Below are 21,527 nucleotides of genomic sequence, written 5' to 3' on the forward strand. Positions count from 1 at the left end.
ATTGATTTAATTTGGTTTGATATATTTTGTCCAATATCGCCTTCTATTACAAAACAGACTTTTGTGCAAAATTTAATCAAATGCTTTCTTAAATTCTACAAAACCTGAGTCTTTGTTTGGTCTTTGTTTGGGTTTACTTTTGTCAACTAGGGTGTGGAGGGTATAAATACAGTAATTTGGTAGAATTCCAGTCTGGCTTCTTCTTTGAACATTGTGTTCTTCAAGGAAATGAAGTAGTTTCATGATACTGCAGGTTATCGTGCTCAAGTTGCTGTTAACAAAAAAATCCCCTGTAATTGTATGGGTCAAATATCTCTATATTTATATATTGGTGTGATCAGTCACGTTTATACAGTTGTGCTCAAAAGTTTGCATACCATTGGATAATTATTAGTATACGTTCCATTTGTAAAGAAATCATGAGTGGGGAGGCAAAACACATGTCTTTTATTTCTTATGGGATTCACATTCAATTGTAGTTCATAACAGAATGGCACAAATCATAAAACAAAACATGGCAACAAAGAAAAAATGAACTGACCCCTGTTCAAATGTCTGCATACCATGAGTTCTTAATACGGTCTATTGCCCCCTTTAGCATCAATTACACTCTTTTGCAATAGAAGCACTCCTTTGTAATAGTTGTCTATGAGGCCCCGAATTCTTGCAGGTGGTATAGCTGCCCATTTGTCTTGGCAAAATGCCCCCAGGTCATGCAAAGTCTTTGGTCATCTTGCATGAATCCCCAGAGTGGCTCCATGATATTAAGGTCAGGAGACCTTAATATCTCTCCTTTTTCTGCTGTAACCACTGGAGGGTCAACTTGGCCTTGTCATTGTCATGCTGGAAAGTCCAAGAGTGTCCCATGCACAGCTTTCGTGAAGAAGAATGCAAATTGCCTGCCAGTATTTTCTGATAGCATGCTGCATTCATCTTGCCATACATTTTACTGTTCACTATAGGCCTTGTTGACCCCTCTCCAAACATAGCACTTATGGTTGTGACCATAAAAGGTCTATTTTGGTCTCGTCACTTCAAATTACAGTGTGCCAGAAGCTGTGAGGCATGTGAAGGTGTTGTCGGGCATATTGTAACCAGGCTTTTTTTGGCATGGGCGCAGTAAAGGCTTCTTTTCTGGCAACTCGACCATGCAGCTCATTTCTGTTCAAGTATTGTCTTATTGTGCTCCTTGAAAAAACCACATCGTCTTTTTCCAGAGCAGCCTGTATTTCTCCTGAGGTTACCTGTGGGTTTTTCTTTGTATCTCGGAAAAAAAAAATCTGCCAATTTTGGCTAAAATATTTCTTGGTCTACCTGACCTTGGCTTGGAATCAAGAGATCCTTGAATTTTCCACTTCTTAATAAGGCATTGTACAGTACTGACTGGCATTTGCAAGGCTTTGGGTATATTTTTATATTCTTATCCGTCGTTATGAAGGTCCATTACCTTGTTACGCAGGTCTTTTGACAGTTCTTTTTTTGCTCCCCATGGCTCAGTATCTTGCCTGCTCTGTGCATCCACATGAGAGCTAACAAACTCATTGACTATTTATACACAAACACAAATTGCAATTTAAAAAGCCACAGGTGTGGGAAATTCACCTTTAATTGCCATTTTCACCTGTGTGTGTCAGTTTGTGTGTCTGTAACAAGGCCAAACATTCAAGGGTATGTAAACATCAGGGCCATTTGGGTGATTTCTGTTTTAATTATGTTTAATTAAAAAAGGAGCCAAACAAATATGTGATAATAAATGGCTTCATATGATCACCATCCTTAAATAAAAGATCAGTCACATTTTCTAAATCAATGCCAATATTTCCCCATATCTGCCAGGGTCTGCAAACGTATGAGCACAACTGGATATCAGTGTGATCTGCCACTGGTTCCAGATATTGGGAAAATTCCAGCGGTGTGGATAACATTGAAGTTTTGGTTCTGATTATTTGATCTCACTGGCTGAGGCACTCTGATCTGGCTGATCAGTGATAAGATTTGAGCTGTAGGTCTACCTACTGTTATTCTACCATTGACTATGAAAAGAGAAGCATTCAACAGACCTGCAAGAACAGTGCTTTATTTTAGGTATTCATTTTGTGAGGAAAGAACTGTTGCTTCCTAGCAGTGTTGAGCCCTCTGGCAGTTAATAGTGTCTGTTTTTTGGGTGCTCTAACATTCAGGTCCCCACAAAACCAGCACGTAGCCTGGGGCCTGAATGTCTCTGCTCTCCTGTTATGGATGAAGAAACATTGACACAGAACGGCTGAGGAGGACTTTAGTAACATGGAGGAAGGGGACTCACCCTACCTGGCCATGACTCTACTGTACTCATCCTACCTGACTGTGACTCTACTCTACTGTACTCACCCTACCTGGCCATGACTCTACTGTACTCACCCTACCTGACTGTGAATCTACTGTACTGTACTCACCCTACCTGACTGTGACTCTACTGTACTGTACTCACCCTACCTGACTGTGACTCTACTGTACTGTACTCACCCTACCTGACTGTGACTCTACTGTACTGTACTCACCCTACCTGACTGTGAATCTACTGTACTGTACTCACCCTACCTGACTGTGACTCTACTGCACTGTACTCACCCTACCTGACTGTGACTCTACTGTACTCACCCTACCTGACTGTGACTCTACTGTATTCACCCTACCTGACTGTGAATCTACTGTACTGTACTCACCCTACCTGACTGTGACTCTACTGTACTGTACTCACCCTACCTGACTGTGACTCTACTGTACTGTACTCACCCTACCTGACTGTGAATCTACTGTACTGTACTCACCCTACCTGACTGTGACTCTCCTGTACTGTACTCACCCTACCTGACTGTGACTCTACTGCACTGTACTCACCCTACCTGACTGTGACTCTCCTGTACTGTACTCACCCTACCTGACTGTGACTCTCCTGTACTGTACTCACCCTACCTGACTGTGACTCTACTGTACTGTACTCACCCTACCTGACTGTGAATCTACTGTACTGTACTCACCCTACCTGACCGTGACTCTCCTGTACTGTACTCACCCTACCTGACTGTGACTCTCCTGTACTGTACTCACCCTACCTGACTGTGACTCTCCTGTACTGTACTCACCCTACCTGACTGTGACTCTACTGTACTGTACTCACCCTACCTGACTGTGACTCTACTGTACTATACTCACCCTACCTGACTGTGAATCTACTGTACTGTACTCACCCTACCTGACTCTACTGTACTGTACTCACCCTACCTGACTGTGACTGTACTGTACTCAACCTACCTGACTGTGACTCCCTGGACAAACAGTGGTGTGACAATGCAGTCATTTAGAGTAACAAGGTAAATAGCTGCTTTATTGGAAGGCTTGGGCGGACACAGCTGAATAGGATGAATCATAGTTTTCATTTCAGGCACCACATTCTTCATTCTCCTTCAGCACTGTTAGAAATCAGCCATTTCGTATAGTGGTTGTAATAATTATCGCATACCTGGTTTCCAAGGGAGAGAGTAATTCAATTATTTTTTGCAGCATTTGAGTCATTATCATGAGGTTACGGACCTGGTCTCATCTCACTCAGTCTCTTCTCACTGTAATGTTGGTTACAAGCTGATATATACACTGAAGGGTGTGTCTACCTAGCAAAGATCAGGTTTCCAAGACAGTTACCCCCATGCCAAATGGTCAATGTAAACATTCCTGTGGTTATCAGAGCACAACCTACAGAGAGATAAACTAAACAGAGGTTTCTGTTGTTCTCATTATCAAGGCACATTCACCTACAATGAAACGTACATTCATATTGTAATAGTTAATGCTCAGATTCCACAGCACCTATGATGAGAAACGAAGATACATTTTCTGGTACTTGACCTTAACCCAAACTCTGACATATTACTGCATTCAGAACATTGAATAAACTGGCTGAGTCTCTGCCCACCTGTTATATTAAACCTATTTCTAGAACCCAATCAAACCATGGTTTTAGTGTACATAGAGATGCTTTTCTTACCGTGACTCAAACTCAGGTAAAGGGCAAAAGGCAACCAATGTACACAAATTTAATTACAGTATAACTCCTGGTTGATTTCCTCTGACTGTAAATGTACCTGCTTTATCCATCCAATAATTTAAGCAGTAATGGACAGATTATTAAAGTGACTGACACAACTTTAATAATACCACACGTAATTTATTCAACAACATTCTTTATACTTCACAGCTTGTTTTGTCAATAAATATAATTTCATATAATGTTCATATGTATGCATCAACAATTTGACAGTTATTTGGATATTGATTGTACCTTGAATCAAAGATATTTGCCAGATACATCTGATATATTGAATGCCTCTGTGTTAAGCTGTTCTTTGTAGCTGACAGCAAGCCTGGTTTCAGCATGTTAAGCTTACATTCCACTCTGTAGTTCATGTCCCATACTAAATAGGTATAAATGACATACAGGCAACAATTACAACTCAAATTACCTCTGCATTGCCAAATACAATTTCAGGACTAAAACAACCCTTTTATTTACACTATTAAATGTCAAACCAATTCAACCAAGGCAGAAACAGGCATGTTAATCCAATACTAAAAGAACATTTTCAATGAATTATTTCAAATCTTTTTCTGGAAATTATTTTCATGAATAACCATGCCAAAATAACATTCATCTCCTTTCACAGTTTAAAGTATAAATTAAAGTATATTCATTTAAATATCTGAGTTCTCTGTAAATATGCAACATACAAAATGGAACATCAGTTATATCAATTAAACAACAGTCCAAAAGGCACTTGATTGGGTAATTGAAGAGAGTCACAGTTGTTGGAACCAACCAGCAGTAAGCAGGAAGAGACAGCCTGAACAGCATCATACATCAATACCTGCCCTACAACCATTTATTTTGGTAAATAAATAATTTGATAAAAACATTGTTATCTCTGATAAAAACGTGGCTATATTGCAATTGTAATTAATATATATTTTTTTGTTGTTACTGAAACATCCTTTACACGTCTTCCTGGAGGACTCGTTGGGTCGGGTCAAATACAGAGCAACTGTTCCACTAAAGTCTGTTATCCATAACAACCCATTCAGACTGTCTCAGGCATCTGGTTAACCGAGAGAGACCAACAGTTATCTAGGAAGAAGACACCAACAGGCGTCTGGTGACCCAGGAGAGACCAGGCTTCTAGAAAGAAGAGATCATCAGACATCTGGTGACCCAGGAGAGACCCACAGGCATCTGGCAACCCAAGAGAGACCATCAGTTATCTAGGAAGAAGACACCAACAGGCGTCTGGTGACCCAGGAGAGACCAGGCTTCTAGAAAGAAGAGATCATCAGACATCTGGTGACCCAGGAGAGACCAACAGGTGTCTGGTAACCCAGGAGACACCAACAGGTGTCTGGTAACCCAAGAGACACCAACAGGTATATGGTAACCCAAGAGACACCAACAGGTGTCTGGTAACCCAGGAGAGACCATCAGGTGTCTGGTAACCCAGGAGAGACCATCAGGTGTCTGGTAACCCAGGAGAGACCATCAGGTGTCTGGTAACCCAGGAGAGACCATCAGGTGTCTGGTAACCCAGGAGAGACCATCAGGTGTCTGGTAACCCAGGAGAGACCATCAGGTGTCTGGTAACCCAGGAGAGACCATCAGGTGTCAGGTAACCCAGGAGAGACCATCAGCTTTAGTCTCTGTATGGAGCTTTATGTCTATCGCCCCATTGAGGCAGCAGCAGGAGAACAGGACCCGAGCCTCAGAGCAGAGCAGAGGGTCAGGGCCTCGATATAAGGGGGATGTGGTCGGCATTAGGTGAGCCAGAGTAATGGCCAGGGGATGTGGAGGCAGGAAGGGAGCTTGCTACCTGACCCGGAGGCTCTGTAACAAGTTGTAAACGTCCTGCTCCTTACTCAACCCCTCAAACACAGGCAGCAGGTCCAGAAGCTCAGTGTCTGACATGTCATCAAACCAGGACTGGACCGGAACCTGAGGAAAGAGAGGGAGGGAGAAAAGATGGGAGGAAGGAGGGAGAACGTTTGGAGATAGGGAGGGAGGGAGGGACAAAGGAGGTTGAGAGATAGGGAGAGAGAGACAAAGAGGGAGGGAGGGGGGAGAGACAAAAGAGGTTGAGAGATTGGGAGAGAGAGACACAAAGAGGGAGGGGAGGGGGGAGAGACAAAGGAGGGGGGGGGGGCAAAGGAGGGAGGGAGATAGTTGCAGCATGAGCAGGATTTAGAACTGCCCTGGGAGACCAGGTGAGATAAATCTATCACTTTTGGATTTGGATTGTCTTCAATCCAAATCCTGCCAGCTAGGTTTTCTACACCAGCAGGACTAATCACTAATCTAACCCTACTGCACTCTACAGTCATCTACACCAGCAGGACTAATCGCTAATCTAACCCCACTGCACTCTACCGTCATCTACACCAGCAGGACTAATCACTAATCTAACCCTACTGCACTCTACCGTCATCTACACCAGCAGGACTAATCACTAATCTAACCCTACTGCACTCTACCGTCATCTACACAAGCAGCACTAATCACTAATCTAACCCTACTGCACTCTACCGTCATCTACACCAGCAGGACTAATCACTAATCTAACCCTACTGCACTCTACCGTCATCTACACCAGCAGGACTAATCACTAATCTAACCCTACTGCACTCTACCGTCATCTACACAAGCAGCACTAATCACTAATCTAACCCTACTGCACTCTACCGTCATCTACACCAGCAGGACTAATCACTAATCTAACCCTACTGCACTCTACCGTCATCTACACCAGCAGGACTAATCACTAATCTAACCCCACTGCATTCTACTGTCATCTACACCAGCAGCACTAATCACTTATCTAACCCTACTGCACTCTACCGTCATCTACACAAGCAGGACTAATCACTAATCTAACCCCACTGCACTCTACCGTCATCTACACCAGCAGGACTAATCACTAATCTAACCCCACTGCACTCTACCGTCATCTACACCAGCAGCACTAATCACTAATCTAACCCCACTGCACTCTACAGTCATCTACACCAGCAGGACTAATCACTAATCTAACCCCACTGCACTCTACCGCTCCTTTCTGCTCCGTTAGGGTTTGGTTTTGGTGAAATTAGAAAAAGAAAAAAATTACTTTTAGTAATAAACACGTCCCCTGAATGTGAAGTGTCACACACAGACACACAGCAACATGCACACAGCAACATGCACACAGACACACAGCAACATGCACACACACAGCTACAGTTACACACATACACACACAGTAATACACACACAGCAATACAATACACAGTAGTACACACACAGCAATACAAGACACAGTAATACACACACAGCAATACAAGACACAGTAATACAAGACACAGTAATACACACAGCAATACAAGACACAGTAACACACACAGCAATACAAGACACAGTAATACACACACATCAATACACACACATCAATACAAGACACTCACAGCATTTTCAGGGTGGAAGATGTATGAGGCTGGAGAGTTGTCTACGATGATGACGTTACTGAGTCTTCTCCCCAGCCGGCTCAGGTCTTTAACGTAGTTCCCCTGGTGGAACACACAGGACTCCCGGAACAAACGGGCCCTGAACACACCCCACTGGTCCAGCAGGTCAGCCACTGGGTCTGCATACTAAACACACATGTAGTGGTCAGTCCAGCAGGACACCTTGAGGCCAGGATTGTTTTATTACAGAAGGAGTGAAGACAGAGAGGTAACAGAAGGTCTACCAAGATATTGCCAAATATATTGTTTTCAAAACACTGTGTGTCTGTATGATCCAATGGTGGGACCAAAACATACCACTACAGCAAGATCTATGTCTCATGCCTGTCCCCACCTTCCTATCCAATAAGCATGAACATGCCAGAAGATATTTCTGAAAAATATTTCTCAATAAATTTAAATAAATAAAAATAACCTTGGCTAAGCTTGCTGTGAACAGGACACACTCAAACAGCTCCCCCATCTTCTGCAGGAACACGTCAACATGCGGCCTCTTCAACACGTACACCTGAAAGAGCACACACACTGGAGATGGACAGGTGGAGGTACCGACACACACTGGAGATGGACAGGTGGAGGTACCGACACACACTGGAGATGGACAGGTGGAGGTACCGACACACACTGGAGATGGACAGGTGGAGGTACCGACACACACTGGAGATGGACAGGTGGAGGTACCGACACACACTGGAGATGGACAGGTGGAGGTACCGACAGACAACATGACCTAGTCTGCCCTGAGGCGGAGAAGAAAGTGGCCTCAGCATGTCAATAAACAAGAAACATTGTGATCCTGCGTATTGAAAACCTCTACTATTATTACCCCCACTGTAGAACACCTGAATTACTACACCCCTTTATTATTGCACCACCTGTACTATTACACCACCTGTATTATAACAACACTTGTACTATTATACCACCTATATTATAAAACCTGTACTATTACACCACCTGTACTATTACACCACCTGAACTATTACAATACCTGTATTACTACTGTACACCACCTGTATTATAACAACACCTGTATTATAACACCACCTGTACTATTACATCACCTGTATTATAACACCACCTGTACTATTACACCACCTGTACTATTACACCACCTGAACTATTACAATACCTGTATTACTACTGTACACCACCTGTATTATAACAACACCTGTATTATAACACCACCTGTACTATTACATCACCTGTATTATAACACCACCTGTACTATTACACCACCTGTACTATTACAATACCTGTATTACTACTGTACACCACCTGTATTATAACACCACCTATATTATAACACCACCTGTACTATTACCACCTGTACTATTACAATACCTGTATTACTACTGTACACCACCTGTATTATAACACCACCTATATTATAACACCACCTGTATTATAACAACACCTGTATTATAAAAACACCTGTCCTATTACATCACCTGTATTAAAACACCACCTGTACTATTACATCACCTGTATTATAACACCACCTGTACTATTACATCACCTGTATTAAAACACCACCTGTACTATTACATCACCTGTATTATAACCCCACCTGTATTATAACACCACCTGTACTATTACACCACCTGTATTATTACACCACCTATATTATAACACCACCTATATTATAACAAAACCTGTACTATTACATCACCTATATTATAACACCACCTATATTATAACCCCACCTATATTATAACCCCACCTATATTATAACCCCACCTATATTATAACCTCACCTATATTATAACCCCATCTGTATTGTTGCAACACAATGTTATATCACGTGTACTATTAATGTTAACCAATTCTCTCACTCTGATCCAGACAGACTTAAAGTGTTACAATGTGGAATAACCACACAACCCAGTAGTAGTTACTAAACCTTTACTCAGTGAAGTAGCAACCAGCAAAGTGCTTGAAAAAACACATTCCCACAGAACAACATTCCAAAATATGTAAAACATTGTGTCTATGAGTAAAGTGCATCAGTTAATAAATCTTCCTCTTCTGCCTCTGAAGACCAGTGGCAGGCTCCCAGAACAAGTAGTCCAGACTAGGCCCAAACTCACACCAAGCCTATCCTGGATTACTTGAACTAGGCCCCTGCCTGGAACATGGCTGCTGCACTGCACGCGCACACGCTCCCACGCACGCTCCCACGCAAGCTACCACGCAAGCTCCCACACACACACCTCAGAGAAGCAGCAGCATACCATGGTACAGACATTTGTTTACTGTGTCACCATGGTAACTAGATTTAGCTAGGTGAGGTGCTGGCCAGCGGAATAAAAATATCTGGTTACGTGACTAGTTAAGTGATTGGTTAAATGAGGTGACTGGTTGGGTGAGATGCTGGTCAGGTGAGGTACTGGTTAAGTGGCTAGTTAGGTGAAGTACTGGTTAGGTGGGGTGCTGATTATGTGACTGGTTAAGTGAGGTGCTGGTTTGCAAGCAGGCAAACAGGTTTATTGCCGGACCACGTAAGCGGAGCTGGCCTGGAAGAGCGAATGTGACTGACTGACTGGCTGACAAAAATGTATCTGGCTACAACCTTCAGTAGCTACGTTATAGGAAGCCTAAAATAAAACAGTTCTGGTGGACTTTCAAATAATGCATTAGGATTTGTTCAGGACAGACAAAAACAAAAACTATATTAATAGTTAGTATATCAATGTCATTAATGAATGGCTAATAAACTGTTAAAATGGCAAGTGACAAAAGAGGATTTGCCCTGGCTGTGTGTTTCAGGTCATCTTCTGGGGTTGTACTCATCCTTCTTCTTCCTCCAAACACGGAGAGTGGAGTTTAGACCAAAAAGCTCTATTTTTGCCTCATCAGACCACATGACCTTCTCCCATTCCTCTTCTGGATCATCCAGATCAGAGGTGTCCAAACTATTCCACGGAGGGCCGAGTGTCTGCAGGTTTTCGCTCTCTCCTTGTACTTGATTGACTAATTAGGTTACTAATTGGTTAGTTTCTACCCTCACCTGGTTTCTTAGGTGTGAACTGGGATCCAATTCATAGGAAAAAACAAAAACCTGCAGACACATGGCCCTCCGTGGAATGGTTTGGACACCCCTGATCCAGATGGTCATTGGCAAACTGGACATGCGCTGGCTTGAGCAGGGGGACCTTACAGAATTTTAATCCATGACGGCGTAGTGTGTTACTAATGGTTTTCTTAGAGACTGTGGTCCCAGCTCTCTTCAGGTCATTGACCAGGTCCTGCCGTGTAGTTCTGGGCTGATTCCTCGCCTTCCTCATGATCATTGATGCCCCACGAGGTGAGATCTTGCATGGAGCCCCAGACCGAGGGAGATTGACATCATCTTGAACTTCTTCCATTTTCTAATAATTGCACCAACAGTTGTTGCCTTCTCACCAAGTTGCTTGCCTATTGTCCTGTAGCCCATCCCAGCCTTGTGCAGGTCTACAATTTTATCCCTGATGTCCTTACACAGCTCTCTGGTCTTGGCCATTGTTGATTGAGGTTGGAGTCAGTTTGATTGAGTGTGTGGACAGGTGTCTTTTAGGTTAGGTGTTGGTTAGGTGACTGGTTAGGTTAGGTGTTGGTTAGGTGACTGGTTAGGTTAGGTGTTGGTTAGGTGACTGGTTAGGTTAGGTGTTGGTTAGGTGACTGGTTAGGTTAGGTGTTGGTTAGGTGACTGGTTAGGTGACGTACTGACCAGCGGAGAAATTCTCTCTGATATTTCTGTGCGAAGGAATATGATAATGAGTCCAAAAACGCACTACTTCAATCCATGTATTAGTTCAGTTCATTTAGAGTGGCAGCGCAGAGTGAGAAGAATGCAGTAGGTAAAGGTCTGTATGGGAAATTATCTTCACACATTATAAAAAATGTAGGAAACTGATTTGGTGTGGTTCAGATTCCGAGGCCCTCAGAGCAAGAAAAAACAATGGACCAACATAATCTCTTCTACATCATCCTACAGGACAACATCATCAATGTATCCACCAAAAAATTCTAATAATCACATGACCATACCTGATGAACAGTACCATCTATCTCCACAGGAACGATGAAGTCTGCGTTGCTGATGGGCTGCAGGAGACACAAAGATGTTACTGCTGATATAACAGTGTTACAGTATAAACCAGGGATTGGTACCTGGTGTAACCAAGTTACATTATAAACCAGGAATTGCTACCTGGTGTAACCAAGTTACATTATAAACCAGGAATTGACCGGTGGTGTTACAGAGTTATAGTTTAAATAACAATAACAATGCTGATTCACAAAAAGACTGTCATCATCCTAATGGAAGAACTTATTATTTTTCTATTTAATTAACCAGGAAAGGCTCACTGACATTAGAAATCTACTTTTCAAAAACACCCTGGCCAAGATAGGCAGGAGCAAGTAATTATTTCAATATTACAGCAATTTTTTATAAAAATTACCTGATTAAATACAAATTATAAAAACAGCAAACTAAAGATACTGACAGGTCAAGGAAACAGCCTCTTGGTGTCTGAGTATGCAGAATAAAAACCTGGCAACACTTGCACAAGACTTGGAATGCCTGGTAAAACGTACCCACATATAGTACTCGCCATTTCAGGAAACAGAATTGCCACGACAGCACCGGTTTGTATCTAGCCAACTAAAAAGACTGAAATGTTGACGCGCCAAAATCTTCAGATGACTTTGCGGCAAAATTAGATTACTGCAAACATTTCTTTGTACAAACCTGTTTCAAATAAGTTGTGATGCTGCGTAAAATGTAAATAAAAACAGAATAGAGGCAACAGACTGGAACAAAAACAAAAAAAAAAACCTGGTGGAATATCACACAACTAATTAGGTCAATTGGCAACAGGTCAGTAACATCATTGTGTATTAAAAGGTCAATCCAGAGAGGAAGAGTCTTTCAGAAGTGAGAATGGGGAGGGGTTCACCACTCTGTGAAAGACTGCATGGGTTAATAATGCAACAAATGGCCGTGATCTTCGGGCCCTCAGGTGCCACTGCATAAAAAACAGACGGTTCTGTAGTGGAAATCACTGCATGGGCTCAGGAACACTTCCGAAAACCATTGTCAAGACCCAGAAATGCCGCCTTCTCTGGGCCCGAGCTCATTTAAGATGGACTGAGGCAAAGTGGAAAACTGTCCTGATGAATCAAAATGTGAAATAATTTTTGGGAATCATGGACACCACATCCTCCGGGCTAAAGAGGAGAGGGACCATCTGGCTTCTTATCAGCACATAGTTCCAAAAGCCAGCATCCATGATGGTATGGGGGTGCATTAGTGCACATGGCATAGGGCAACTTACAAATCTGTGAAGGCACCATTAATGGGAAACAATACATTAAGGTTTTGGAGCAACAAGCTGCCATCCAGGCAACCTCTTTTTCGTGGAAGGTCTTGCTTATTTCAGCAAGACAATGGCAAACCACATTCTGCACGTATTACAACAGCATGGCTCCATAGTAAAGGTCTGTGTGCTAAACTGGCCTGCCTGGTGTCCCGACCTGTCACCCATTTAAAATATTTGTGCATTATGAAGCGAAAAATACGACATAGAAGACCCCGAATTGTTGAGCAGCTGATATCCTATATCAAGCAATAACTGGAGTAGATATCACTTTCAAAACTACAGCAATTGGTCTCCTCAGTTCCCAAACAAAGAGTATTGTTAAAAGAGGACGTGATGCAATACAGTGGAAAACATGACCCTGACCCAAAAATTTTTAACCATGTTGCTGGCATCAAAATCAATGTATTTCCAAAAAAAACATTTCTCAGTTTCAACATTTGATATGTTGTATTTGTACTATTTTCAATTAAAAATAGGGATAAATGATTAGCACATCATTGCATTCTGTTTTTATTTGCAATTTACAGTGCGTTACACAACTTTTTTGGAAGTGGCAAATTGACTGGGTGTCATTTAATATAGCCCAATTGATCAGGAAACCACCCTATCTGGCAACATTGACAACGTTTTGCTAGTAAATAACCTTTCAGTGAGCCCACCAAATTGTTTTATAGAAAAGTTTGGAGGATAAACTTTTTTTTGATTTTCAAAATGTCACATATGGAAATTGTTTGAAACATGGTGCATATCAAGTGATTTTTAATAAAAATAATATAATGTAACTGAACAAAATAGCAAGGTCTCCATCAACTGGGTCGGAGTCCAATAACAATGGGTTGTATTTTTTAGCCATGTTGCTAATCAACTACCAGATTTTTAAAGATATTTCCACAGAAATTTCAGAAATGCTATTTGATGACACGATAGCTAACATTTTTATGTAAGTAATGACCAACAATTTAAATTAGATTAGTTCAAACTTTGTCATTGAACAAGTATAGTACAACGAAATGCAGTTAGTATCTAACCAGAAGTGCAAATAGAAGAGGGCAGTAGTGTTAAGTAGTGATGGCCATTCAAGGCTTCATTAGCGTTATTTTAGCAGCAGGATATTATGCTGGCAGCACTCAGATTTTCTTTATCACAATAAAAGCCATCTTTGAAAAGTATAAGGCAATATAGTTAACAATCTAGTGTGTGAAAAAGAACAGACAAGAATAACATTGGAACAGATATTAAACATAAAATGTACAGACCAGATTGTTATTTTCTTATATATTTCAATGATGGCTTTTAATTTGAAAAGGAAAATCTGAGTTTGCACTGCTAGCTTAATATCCTGTTGCTAGAAGAACGGTAATGAAGCCTTGAATGGCCATCACTAGTATTAAATATAGTGTATGTTACAAGTGGGCTAAATAGTTGTGTGGGTACAAATGGCAAATCTAGACTGCATTTTAGATGTGCAATCGAGGAAAATTAAAGGAGAAGGTAGCATGTGCAACCGGGATGCAGAGATGGCAGCAATGAGGTCCCTGAGGCAGACATGTGTATGTAACAACTGTAAAAATGCAAGCATGATGGCAATTATAAATGTACAAAAAGGTAAATTGAATATGTAAGGTCTATGTGCAACTGAAATGCAGCAGTGCAAAAAGGTACCTGAGAGGCGGGGAGTATGTTTAGTGATGGGTCACAGAGTTCTCTGGGTCACAGAGTTCAGCAGGGTTACAGTGAATGGAAATAAACTGTTCCTAAGCCTGCTGGTGTGGGAACGAAGAGACCAGTGATGTGCTGGACGGTTTTCACCACCTGTTGCAGGGCCTTTCCAATCGGCAACAGAGCAACCAACAAACCACACTGTGGCGCAGTTAATCAGAATGCTCTCGATTGTGTAGCTGTAAAATACTGACAACTTCATCAAGTGATTAGCTGTAAAACAGGTATTTTAAAAAAATGCTGTTGCCTGATATGCCAATAAATAGGTGGTTCTATGCTAGCTGTTCCTCCACAAGTTCTTCTCAGAAAAAAACTAAATAATATAATTTTTTGGAAAAGCTCCAACAATAATTTAAAAAAAAATATTTAGAAAGAATAACATAAACAGATTTTCTTCAACTCAAATACATATATTCCAGAGGCATTCAACGCAGCGTAGCAAGCTATGTATTTATAATTTAAAAAAAAGTCTTAATTCCAGTGCGAACCGCTAAGAGCCCACAGCCTACCTTAATGCACAGTATCGAAAATGTGTACCCTTTCCAGTCCTACTTGGAACACACAATTTACAACCCTACTTCAGTTTTCAAGCCTATGTGGAACCTCCTAAATACTGCTGAATGGAGCACAAAACAGCGTAGATAAACCTGTTGAAACATGTTGACCGTTCATTTCAGGTCATTTAGGTTGAATCAGCATGTGTAATACACTTAATGCTCCTAAGGATGGCGCCACAGCATTGTGCTATTTCACGACCAGGGTTGCAAGACTGACAGTATACTGCACAATCACCTGCAGAATCCCAAAAACCAGCCCAAACTATTTGTTTTCTATACAAGCCTACCTGTAAATCAACCTGCCCATCGTGTGGGAAACTGCCCCATTTGGCAACACTGTTCACAAGGGATCATGAATTGTACTGACTTATCAAAGCTTGGTTACCATGGATACGTAGGGGAGGCTGTTAGACAGTGTGGTTACCAAGGATGCCTAGGGGAGGCCATTAGACAGTGTGGTTACCACGGATACCTAGGGGAGGCCATTAGACAGTGTGGTTACCACGGATACCTTACGGAGGCCATTAGACAGTGTGGTTACCATGAATACCAAGGGGAGGCCGTTAGACTGTGTGGTTACCATGGATACCTAGGGGAGGCCATTAGACACTGTGGTTACCATGGATACCAAGGGGAGGCCGTTAGACTGTGTGGTTACCATGGATACCTAGGGGAGGCCATTAGACAGTGTGGTTACCACGGATACCTTGGGGAGGCCATTAGACAGTGTGGATACCATGGATACCTTGGGGAGGCATTCAGACAGTGTGGTTACCATGGAAACTTGAGCTGAGGCTTTGATGGGAGCTGGGCTCAGGGAAATCCCTGTGAGGGGGATGACACGCCTTCACAAAATCATGGGAGTCATCAAAAACTTGGGGGTAGGAGGGGAGAGATGAGGAGGTGGAAGGAAAGATGGGATGAGATGAGATGGTGTAGATGGGACGAAGGAGGAGGAGATGAGGGTGAGCGGGGCTGAGGAGTGGAGGTGGAGAGGGGAGCGGAGGAGAGGAAGAGGGGATTGGAGAAGAGGAAGAGGGGATTGGAGGAGGGGGAAGATGAGTAGTGAAGTCAGGATGAAAGGAAGCAGCTGCTGGTGCAGAGAAACTTCAGCTGATGAAATAACAGGTGTTTTAACAGTATCCTGCACAATATATAAGCCTTAACTTCAGTAGGAGGTGCCTTATCAGAACATCAGTCATGAAGTGTGGACCAGTATATACAGTGGGGAGAACAAGTATTTGATACACTGCCGATTTTGCAGGTTTTCCTACTTACAAAGCATGTAGAAGTCTGTAATTTTTTTCTTAGGTACTCTTCAACTGTGAGTGACAGAACCCAAAAATCCAGAAACTCACATTGTATGATTCTTAAGTAATTAATTTGCATTTTATTGCATGACATAAGTATTTGATACATCAGAAAAGCAGAACTTAATATTTGGTACAGAAACCTTTGTTTAAAGAGATCATACATTTCCTGTAGTTCTTGACCAGGTTTGCACACACTGCAGCAGGGATTTTGGCCCTCTACTCCATACAGACCTTCTCCAGATCCTTCAGGTTTCTGGGCTGTCGCTGGGCAATACAGACTTTCAGCTCCCTCCAAAGATTTTCTATTGGGTTCAGGTCTGGAGACTGGATAGGCCACTCCAGGACCTTGAGATGCTTCTTACGGAGCCACTCCTTAGTTGCCCTGGCTGTGTGTTTCGGGTCGTTGTCATGCTGGAAGACCCAGCCACGACCCATCTTCAATGCTCTTACTGAGGGAAGGAGGTTGTTGGCCAAGATCTCGCGTTACATGGCCCCATCCATCCTCCCCTCAATACGGTGCAGTCGTCCTGTCCCCTTTGCAGAAAAGCATCCCCAAAGAACGATGTTTCCACCTCCATGTTTCACAGTTGGGATGATGTTCTTGGGGTTGTACTCATCCTTCTTCTTTCTCCAAACATGGCGAGTGGAGTTTAGACCAAAAAGCTCTATTTTTGTCTCATCAGACCACATGACCTTCTCCCATTCCTCCTCTGGATCATCCAGATGGTCATTTGCAAACTTCAGACGGGCCTGCACATGCGCTGGCTTGAGCAGGGGGACCTTGTATGCGCTGCAGGATTTTAATCCATGACAGCATAGTGTGTTACTAATGGTTTTCTTTGAGACTGTGGTCCCAGCTCTCTTCAGGTCATTGACCAGGTCCTGCCGTGTAGTTCTGGGCTGATCCCTCACCTTCCTCATCATTGATGCCCCACGAGGTGAGATCTTGCATGAGAGATTGACCATCATGTTGAACTTCTTCCATTTTCTAATAATTGCACCAACAGTTGTTGCCTTCTCACCAAGCTCCTCCATGTCCTGTAGCCCATCCCAGCCTTGTGCAGGTCTACAATTTTATCCCTGATGTCATTACTCAGCCCTCTGTGGAGTCTGTTTGATTGAGGTTGGAGTCTGTTTGATTGAGTGTGTGGACAGGTGTCTTTTATACAGGTAACAAGTTCAAACAGGTGCAGTTAATACAGGTAATGAGTGGAGAACAGGAGGGCTTCTTAAAGAAGAACTAACAGGTCTGTGAGAGCCGGAATTCTTAATGGTTGGTAGGTGATCAAATACTTATGTCATGCAATAGAATTTAAATACCTTGGGGTAGTCCTTGATTCAACACTCTGCTTCAAAAAAGTAGCAAATTTAATTCAAAATTTTTGGCACATTCGAAATAATTGAACTATGGGTGCTGCTAAAACATATTTTTATTCAATGATTATTTCTCATTTTGATTACTGTTTGACTACCTGGTCTCTTGCCTGCCCCACAACACTTAAAACCATAGAAAGCCTATATAAAAAGGCATTAAAAACATTAGATAAAAAACCGCTATCCCACCACCACTGTCAAGTTTTTAAAAAAACATAGACTATTGGATTTTCAAAAAATATGTTTGATATACACGGTCCTTCACTCCCTCGCTCCGCCACCTCTGAAGGACTTTATTAAATCTAAAGAAAATTCTTTGAGGATCACGCGAGCCTCTACCAGAGGAGACTTGATAATACCTCACAGGCGCACCACCTTCGGTCAGACGGTCCTGTCTGTCCGGGGTGGGAACCTGTGGAATAGTCTTCCTCTAACACTAAGAGAATGTACTACATATAGCTTGTTTAAAGTCCAGTTGAAGAAATGGCTATGGGAAAATCAAAGTTGCACACATTAGTATGGTCTCCTGTTAGAGATACAGGTCTATTGGAGATACAGGTCTATTGGAGATACAGGTCTCCTGTTAGAGATACAGGTCTATTGGAGATACAGGTGGTCTAATGTTGTACATTAGCCACAGATTAAGATTCTTACCAAAAGCTTAGGACATACTACTCACTTTTAGTAACAATAGGGACATCGTTTTTTCTCTGAGAAGTGGAGTAGAAAAGAGCAGACGGGGAATGGAGAAAGAGACAATATAGATGGGGGAGGGAGGGAGGGGAGACTGGTATTGTAAACCCCCAACTAACAGCTAAGACAGTTCTCAGTAATACGCCCATCTCACACTCATCACACACACACATACACACACACACACACACACACAGCTCTTCCTTCCAGATGGATCAAAAGATTGACCAGAGAACATCTGGTCAATCTGGTCTCTTTGCTTTGATTGGCTAGCATGAGAGAAACTGGGAGAGAAAGGAAGATACATGTATAAATATACACTCACCTAAAGGATTATTAGGAACACCTGTTCAATTTCTCATTAATGCAATTATCTAATCAACCAATCACATGGGAGTTGCTTCAATGCATTTAGGGGTGTGGTCCTGGTCAAGACAATCTCCTGAACTCCAAACTGAATGTCAGAATGTGAAAGAAAGGTGATTTAAGCAATTTTGAGCGTGGCATGGTTGTTTGTGCCAGACGGGCCAGTCTGTGTATTTCACAATCTGCTCAGTTACTGGGATTTTCACGCACAACCATTTCTAGGGTTTACAAAGAATGGTGTGAAAAGGGAAAAACATCCAGTATGCGGCAGTTCTGTGGGCGAAAATGCCTTGTTGATGCTAGAGGTCAGAGGAGAATGGGCCGACTGATTCAAGCTGACAGAAGAGCAACTTTGACTGAAATAACCTCTCGTTACAACCGAGGTATGGTGGTGGTGTAATGGTGTGGGGGATGTTTTCTTGACACACTTTAGGCCCCTTAGTGCCAATTGGGCATCGTTTGAATGCCATGGCCTACCTAAGCATTGTTTCTGACCATGTCCATCCCTTTATGACCACCATGTACCCATCCTCTGATGGCTACTTCCAGCAGGATAATGCATCATGTCACAAAGCTCGAATCATTTCAAATTGGTTTCTTGAACATGACAATGAGTTCACTGTACTGAAATGGCCCCCACAGTCACCAGATCTCAACCCAATAGAGCATCTTTGGGATGTGGTGGAACGGGAGCTTTGTGCCCTGGATGTGCATCCCACAAATCTTTGGGGTGTACAGACTCAGGCTTCTACCCTACCACTGACAGAGTACAGACTCAGGCTTCTACCCTACCACTGACAGAGTACAGACTCAGGCTTCTACCCTACCACTGACAGAGTACAGACTCAGGCTTCTACCCTACCACTGATAGAGTACAGACTCAGGCTTCTACCCTACCACTGATAGAGTACAGACTCAGGCTTCTACCCTACCACTGACAGAGTACAGACTCAGGCTTCTACCACTGACTGAGTACAGACTCAGGCTTTGACATAGCTGGAGCAGATCATTAACATTTCTGTTGTGCCATAATCTAAGGAGCATCTTAAATAATGATGCTCAGAAAGACTTCCCATTCTGGCCTTAAGATCGCCAGATATTGGAACGTCACCTTGGAAATGACATCTCTCTCAACATTAACACAACATTACAGAATGTCATCGGAGTTGTAGGAGTTAGGGTTTGTATTGTGTCCAATTTATTAAACTGTCAATGGTTGGCTTTTAATGAACATCCACACCAACCCAGGAAGCTGTACAACATCCCCACGTCTTACAGATGGATTCAAAACAGCACAAATAAATTCCAAAAAGCAAACCAAACTCAAGAAGTTCAATCAAAATGTTTTGGCAGTCATTTAAGTATTTCATTTCAGTATTTAAGGTGTAAATATTGAATTAGGAAAGCCTAATTAAATTTTTAATAGAACTACAACAAAAGCAGGATTTAAATCACCATATAAACTGCCAAAGGAACATTCAGAAGGATTGCAAATCAAAAACAAGAAGAAATACAGAACCAAAATGGAGATTTATGAACTAACCATTGTACTCTGTACCTGTGTGTGTACCTCTGTACCTGTACGTGTGTGTGTACCTCTGTACCTGTGTGTGTGTGTGTACCTCTGTACCTGTGTGTGTGTACACTCTGTACCTGTGTGTGTGTGTGTACACTCTGTACCTGTGTGTGTGTGTACACTCTGTACCTGTGTGTGTGTGTACACTCTGTACCTGTGTGTGTGTGTGTGTACCTCTGTACCTGTGTGTGTGTGTGTGTACCTCTGTACCTGTGTGTGTGTACCTCTGTACCTGTGTGTGTGTGTGTGTGTGTGTGTGTGTACACTCTGTACCTGTGTGTGTGTACCTCTGTACCTGTGTGTGTGTACCTCTGTACCTGTGTGTGTGTGTACCTCTGTACCTGTGTGTGTACCTCTGTACCTGTGTGTGTGTACCTCTGTACCTGTGTGTGTGTGTGTACCTCTGTACCTGTGTGTGTGTGTGTGTGTGTGTACCTCTGTACCTGTGTGTGTGTACCTCTGTACCTGTGTGTGTGTACCTCTGTACCTGTGTGTGTGTGTGTACCTCTGTACCTGTGTGTGTACCTCTGTACCTGTGTGTGTGTGTGTACCTCTGTACCTGTGTGTGTGTGTACCTCTGTACCTGTGTGTGTGTGTGTGTGTGTACCTCTGTACCTGTGTGTGTGTACCTCTGTACCTGTGTGTGTGTGTGTGTGTGTACCTCTGTACCTGTGTGTGTGTGTGTACCTCTGTACCTGTGTGTGTACCTCTGTACCTGTGTGTGTGTACACTCTGTACCTGTGTGTGTGTACCTCTGTACCTGTGTGTGTGTGTACACTCTGTACCTGTGTGTGTACCTCTGTACCTGTGTGTGTGTACCTCTGTACCTGTGTGTGTGTACCTCTGTACCTGGGTGTGTACCTCTGTACCTGTGTGTGTGTACCTCTGTACCTGTGTGTGTGTGTGTGTACCTCTGTACCTGTGTGTGTGTACCTCTGTACCTGTGTGTGTGTACCTCTGTACCTGTGTGTGTGTGTGTACCTCTGTACCT

The 21,527-nt window shown here is 42.6% G+C and overlaps 1 protein-coding gene across 2 annotated transcripts in view; it reads right to left on the reverse strand.

Annotated features, from left to right (window-relative positions):
- Positions 1-4,185: 4,185 nt before the first annotated feature.
- The window catches only part of ctdspla (CTD (carboxy-terminal domain, RNA polymerase II, polypeptide A) small phosphatase-like a), a 42,403-nt gene continuing 25,061 nt past the window's right edge, over positions 4,186-21,527 (reverse strand). For both annotated transcript variants that reach the window (XM_029116416.2, XM_029116415.2), the window contains 4 exons: positions 11,602-11,658; positions 7,988-8,080; positions 7,513-7,698; positions 4,186-6,010 (listed from right to left, as the gene is read on the reverse strand). In XM_029116416.2, the coding sequence (XP_028972249.1) occupies positions 5,885-6,010; positions 7,513-7,698; positions 7,988-8,080; positions 11,602-11,658 (462 nt within the window). In that variant the 3' untranslated portion in view covers positions 4,186-5,884. The remainder of the gene's footprint in view (positions 6,011-7,512; positions 7,699-7,987; positions 8,081-11,601; positions 11,659-21,527) is intronic.

This window comes from Esox lucius, chromosome 21 (genome assembly GCF_011004845.1).
Source record: "Esox lucius isolate fEsoLuc1 chromosome 21, fEsoLuc1.pri, whole genome shotgun sequence".
NCBI lineage: Eukaryota > Metazoa > Chordata > Actinopteri > Esociformes > Esocidae > Esox > Esox lucius.